Genomic DNA, 6,751 nt, shown 5'->3' with positions numbered 1-6,751 from the left:
TGTTGACCGATCGCGAGTATCTTAGAGATTTGCATAGATTATCGCGGTGATTATTCACGTGGTGCCCCTCGATCTGCACGGAACGTTGCTTTCGTCCACGTTTCGATAGATCAGAACAACGTCAGGATTCGTGAACGTCGGTTCTAGTGCGCGCGTTTTCCAAATTAACTGCAACATGGACGTCGAACAGAAATTACGGAAGAACCTGCGATTCTTGAATTTTTCCGAGTGGAAAGTGAACCCTAAGAACTGGAAATGGTGCAGGGTTAGTTATTCTCTTTCCTTCCTTTTCCTCGTTCTCTTCGTTTTTGTTTCTGTTTCGTTTAAGTTTATCACGTGATTTTTTTACCGGTAACACTGGAGTTCGGTCGGTAACCTTTTATTGATTAAAGTGATATATTGTTTTCGGAACGTGGTTTTACTTTAAACTAGTTCAACGTTCTATTTTATCTTTTGTACAGTTAATTTCGAGAAATTTGTAAAATGTAATTTTCTGTAATATACCGTGTGACTTAGAAATTACGTACTGATATGTTTATATTGTTTTTCTTTTTATTTTATTTTATACGTGATTTTTCGGAATATTGAAATTAATTTATCTATGTAAATTAAGGCAGATTTAGGAGTCTAGGGAATCGTTAAATCGCTTTCACGTTTGTTACAGTTCCATCACATTCGTTACTCGTTACTCATTGCTTTCATTTTCTCTCGTCGTTCGATAAGATAAGCAAAATCGTCGGAGAAGTTTACAATGAGTTGTAAAAATGCAAAATCGTTGTTGCGAATCTGCAAATTATACTCCACTTCGTCGATAACAATTTGGAATAAAAATTTTGGCATTAAAATTTAATGCTCAGAGCCTTGTTCGTTCCAAATCGAAATTTGTTTCATTTGAAAAATTTCATTTCGTTCGTGAATAATTTTATCAATACACCGTTGTACTAGCGTCGATCGATTTATTTGTAATAATTATTAATTTCTGGATTTCGGATTAAAACATTACCGGGAATTATAATCTTCTCTCCCGCGAGCAAACAAAAGTGAGGTTATCGGTAATCAAATAAAAGAAAATTCCACGACTTCAGCTTCGTCTTTCTCGAAATGTTAATTTTGCATCGCGTATACGTAACGAATTATGGTATAACTGTGTCAAATATCTAACAATATAGTTGCATAACAAAGATAAGAGAGGGAAAAGCGATAAAAGTGGGCATTATTCGTCTGAGCAGCAGACGGAAAATAATGGAAGTATTTAAGATAAGTGCCGCTTATAATAACTTGACCCGAATTAGTTTTTTCTAAACAATCTTCTTAATTATTCGATAATCATCTAATTGATTCGATGATTGAATAAATTATTCCTATCTATGAACCAACTTCCACTGCAAACAAACACAACAAAAAATAAGAATCTCATTATAAAAACAGTTAATTTAACTCAACTCTATTAATTAAAAAAACAAACAAACAAATAATAACAATATCCTCAGAAAAATAATTTTAAAGAGTTTAAAATTCTTGATTAAGAAAATCACGAAAATATGAAACTCGTTGGAAAATTATTCCCGGTGAAATAAATTAATTTTATTTATTCAAGAATTAAAATGCATCATGGAGAATAATAACAATTATTATTATACGTTATTCTACCTGTCCTCTTGGATGACTAATTCCAAATCCATATTAGTCAACAAGGATAGCCATTTTGTATACGATCCCGTGTATACCCGAACGGATCAGTGACTCAGAAATGTTTGTCAGAAATATTTCACGACCGTCTCACAATCTATTCTCTCCGCAACAATAGCCGTTGTAGCTTTATAGTTAATCAAAAATCGCGTAAACGGGAAGTTCTCAAACAACTCTCGGCTAATGGCATGAAATCCTGTTTTTGTTCTCACAGTCGTCACAGAACAATGCGCCGAATGCCGGAGTAGGCGAGAAACGAGAGCACTTGTATAAAATCCTGGTGATCGGCGAGCTGGGCGCCGGGAAGACGTCCATCATCAAGAGATACGTTCATCAATTCTTCTCGCAGCATTATCGCGCGACGATTGGCGTCGACTTCGCGCTCAAAGTGTTGAACTGGGACCCGCACACGATTATAAGGTTGCAGCTATGGGATATCGCAGGTTAGTCTTTCCTTTCTTTATTTCTCATCGTTTTTGTTACTATTTTTCCTTTCTTTACTATTTTCCTTTCTTTATCTCTCCTTGTTTTCGTTACTATTTTTCCTTTCTTTATTTTTCCTCGTTTTCGTTACTATTTTTCTTTATTTCCTTTGCAAGTGAAACCTTTTTTTTCCTTTCCGATTTTTATGAATTTTTATTTTAATTTCGAAGTCGATGGGATATTTATTTTGAGGAATTTTGGTTTAAAGAAACCTTGTATTTAAGGTGTTTTGAAATATAATTGATTATATAGGGAGTGCGTCTAATTTGAATTTGGCGCCACTAGTTCTGTTGACGTTTTTTTTTTCTTTAGGAATTTCGTGGGAAACTATCCTTGCCCTGATTATTATACTATCAACATTCTTAACGTGATATTAATTTTGTTCCTTTATTAAAGAGGGAATAAATAATTAATTAGCATCGAATTAAATATTTTAAAAATTTTTGTTTAATTCGGTATTAATTGCACCAAACTTTTTTTTGATCCTTCATTACTATATTATTTTATTAATTTTGTACCTTTATTAAAGAGGGATTAAATAATAAATTAACTTGAAAAGCCTCGAAATTATTCAGGAACGAAAAGAAACTAAAATAGAAATAAATATTTAATTAGCATCGAAATAAATATTAAAAAATTTTCTTTTTAATTCGGTATTAATTGTACCAAGTCCATGTTTCTTTTTGCACATTTTTAGGTCAAGAGAGGTTTGGGAATATGACCAGAGTGTACTACAAAGAAGCCGTAGGCGCGTTTATAGTGTTCGACGTGACGAGAAGCGCCACCTTGGACGCGGTGGTGAAATGGAAGCAAGATTTAGACTCGAAAGTGCAACTTCCTGACGGTTCACCAATCCCATGCGTTCTTCTAGCGAACAAGTGTGACCAACAGAAGGAGGGCCTAGTGAATTCGCCTACGAAAATGGACGAATATTGCAAAGAGAAAAATTTTGCTGGATGGTTCGAGACCTCGGCCAAGGAGAACATTAACATTGAGGAGGCTGCGCGATTTCTTGTTAATAAAGTAAGTAACTTTATTCATTTAACTATTATTTATTACCATCAACGTCATTTATATCATATATATATATTATATATTTCTATAAATATTTATATATATTTATATCATATATATGCTGTAAATGCGACGGGGATTACATCGTTGACATAATTAATAAAATGTCGTAAAATATTATCGTAATACCACGAACGCAGTAAACAAACGGGAATTTATTTTCTGGCGTTGTTTTCGTTCGTCCGAAATTCAATTAACGAAGATAGTCTAAGAGCATAAGTTATTTGCGGCATATCGTGTTGCCCTCGCGATTAACGTTTCATGTGTATCACGTGTATACAACGGGCCCGATGGATTTATCAATGACGTATTTTCGCGCCAAGGTGATCGTCTTAAGATGCATAGTTAATTGTTGTTTGTTAAAAAGTTATTTGGAGCCGCGGCAACATCTGTGCCATCAATTGACAAAAGCTTCTTCGTATAATAAAAAATATTTGCATAGTTATATACCGTAATACTCGATGCTGGAAAAATATTTAAACAATTTTCTCGATAACTATTTTATCTAGTTACTGTTTAAATTACCAGTTGGGTGGTAAAACTGGATAGAGTGTGATTCTACGCGTAAAAATACGTTAAAAAAAAAGAGTGACATTTTTTCATTCGAAGCTTCGTTTTCGAGGAAATCGAGCTTGAAAATTCATTGGGAACGCGAGCACTCACCTGACTCCGCCCACTCAATATGGCTCCCGAGGGAGCGTTGACGACTGTCATTTCATAGCGGTTTTTCTCGAAAACGAGGCTACAAATAAAAAAATTTTATTCCACATTTTCGACTTAGTTTTATTCGTAGAACAATCTCTCTATTTTCTAGTTCGAAAAAATTGTGGAAATTAAACGATTCCATCGAAGTTAGGTTAAGTAACCCCTGTTTATCAACAAATTCTAATTTATTTCAAAAATAAAAAATAGTTTATTCCACAATTTCCACTTAGTTCTATTCGTAGAACAATCTCACGAGATAAATTATTTTTTAGTTAAAAAAATCGTGAAAATAAAACGATTCTACTAAAGTTAGGTTAAGTAACCCTTGTTTCCCAACAAATGCTAATTCGTTCCATTTTTCAGATACTTCAAAACGATCAGCTGATGAAAGGGAACGGCTCCCAGGACCAGAATGACGGCGAGCGTTTCGCGTTGAATCAGTCGCCGACCAGTTCAAAGAAATCCTGCTCCTGCTGACGAATCGGTAATCCACCGATAGCAGGATCGCCCGGTCCGTTATCGTCGTCCTGCCATCACCGTGTAGCTGTCGGTGCCATGACACGAGAGTCCCGATCCGCTTGTTCCACGTCGACCATCCTCGTCGTTGGATCTCGTCTCGATCGTGCAACTAACGTCCCACTCATGAAACGAACCTTAATGGCGACCATTCCACCGACCAGAGTCATTAATCGTCTCACGACTGGTATCGTCTATGGGATTTCGACTCTTCCTCGTATATCGTTAACTGTCGCTGGCTGAGAACTTACGTGAAATCGATCGTCGTTCTTGCACTTGCCGTTTGTATATACACACACATGTTTGTTGAGAGATAGGTTGGTTACGCTGGCTGAGGTGGAGCTTGGAATGCTGAACAGAGGCGGAGAATGGTGTACTTTAGATGACTAGGATGTTGGTTCTTGTAATTGATAATTGATTAGTTAGTTTGGTTTGAAATTTGTACTGTGGGCGCATGGACATCTGGTAGGGAAATTAGGTAGACGAGGAGAAGGAGGATAATGTATCGATGTCCATGACTCAGTGTGTTACTCAATCACTAAGAAGGATTGAAGATGAATTAGCTAATTATTAACTCTAGTTGCTGATAGCGGTTATGCGTAATGGAAAAGTATTGTTCCCATCGTAATGGATACCTAAACAATTCAATTAATTTGAGTAGGATAGGTATAATTATTTGATCAGTCTGATTATGTATTAAGTTTTTAAGAGATTTTATTAAAAACGTTGAACTTAGGTTAAACGGTTAAAGGAATATGGATCAAGGATGTATTCCTATCTTTCGTTTGTTTCTAAGTTGTTTGAACATTGTTTCTTTCCATGTCTTGTTTACAATTGTTTCTTTAGTTCTAAGAAGTTTGAATTTTTATCATGTTGCGTTATTATTTTGTAATATTTTATAGTCTTAAAGGAGTTGAAATAATTTTAATTGTCACTCGACTAATTCCTAATATAAAATATCTCGTTAGAGATGCGAAGATTTTTAAGTCTTAGGCAAATGTAACTCGCTTCAGCATTCTTGGCTCACTGTACCTCTACTAAACTCTGTACCGGCTAATACAGAAAAATGAAAGAAGATTGTAAAGCAACGAATGGCGAGGGGAACTCGGTACAACGTTTATACTAGCGATTTTAACATTTTAGCGGTAATCATTGAAAGTCGATCGAAACTAAGCACTGCTTACCAAGACTCTTGCCTTTTTGTTAACACGAGACTAATGCGACGAATAATCAATTTATCTGTCACTAAAAACCCGTAAACATACCCTGCTCGAACTTTGCGATTCTTTGATGCCAGATGCGAACGGTTCATTCCAGAAATTCAGTTCTACGTTTCGTTATTGCTGTACAGTATTGAACGTGAAGTTTTTAAGCGTCTGTCAAAGAATACGGATAGGAAAGACTATTATAGATACATTTGGCCTGACAAGAAAGGTTTGAGGCATGGGAAAAAGAATATTTGAAGTAGAAAACCATCGTTTCATTCACAATTAACATCCAACTATTCTACCATGAAATTTATTGGGAATAAAATTTTCGATCAATCTACAAAGATACGTAATTTTTTAAAGTCGGTAAATTTTACAAAAATCTAGGGAATTTTATTATATCGTTGAATAATTTTTATATTTGTAATTGTTTTCCACTTCATTGTTCTCTGTTCCCCTCAATCGTCAAAGACTATACTAACATAAACCTAACGAATAAACCGCTCTCACATTCCAATACTTTTTATATCGACTTTAACCATTAAGTTTCATCATGTTTTTTATTAAGAGAGAAAAAGAAAAAAAAAAAAAAATAAACGAAGAAACCGTAACTTGCGTCGTCAATTGGAAGACCAAGAATCATAATGGCGTAGGTTAGTAGTTCACAGCTATTTTTCGCAAAATGGTGTCTCACATTTATTACAAAGAGATCGATATATTTTTTGAAATTATAAAATCATGCGAAGTGTAATCTTGGCAGAGAGTAAATTTGTAATTTTAATGGTTAAAAAATTGCGATTAACCGAAATTCCGAAAATCTCGACAGACGCCATTATGATTACCAACTTGCCAATTGACAACGTAGGATTCTTTCACAATGTTTACGAATTAAACAACGAATTTTTCATAAACGGAATTATGAATTAAAAGTTGAGAGAAAAGCATGTATGTACTTTTTTCATTTTGTAACTTGCGAGCGATGTAGAGTTTTATGGACACGGCCGTGACTTATTTCTAATCGAACTGAGAAGTAGCTAACAGGTAGCCGACTATCGATCGTTTATTATAATAAGTCT

At 34.9% G+C, this 6,751-nt stretch overlaps 1 protein-coding gene across 1 annotated transcript; it reads left to right on the top strand.

Annotated features, from left to right (window-relative positions):
- The first annotated feature begins 175 nt into the window (after positions 1 to 175).
- LOC143221138 (ras-related protein Rab-32-like) lies at positions 176 to 4,428 on the top strand. Its single transcript, XM_076446657.1, has 4 exons — positions 176 to 265; positions 1,904 to 2,132; positions 2,870 to 3,195; positions 4,315 to 4,428. Exons 1-4 carry the CDS (start codon positions 176 to 178, stop codon positions 4,426 to 4,428), a joined length of 759 nt encoding a protein of 252 aa, XP_076302772.1.
- Positions 4,429 to 6,751: the final 2,323 nt, after the last annotated feature.

This window comes from Lasioglossum baleicum, unplaced genomic scaffold, assembly GCF_051020765.1.
Source record: "Lasioglossum baleicum unplaced genomic scaffold, iyLasBale1 scaffold1944, whole genome shotgun sequence".
Taxonomy (NCBI): Eukaryota; Metazoa; Arthropoda; class Insecta; order Hymenoptera; family Halictidae; genus Lasioglossum; species Lasioglossum baleicum.
This window is presented reverse-complemented; position numbering and strand designations above follow the sequence as displayed.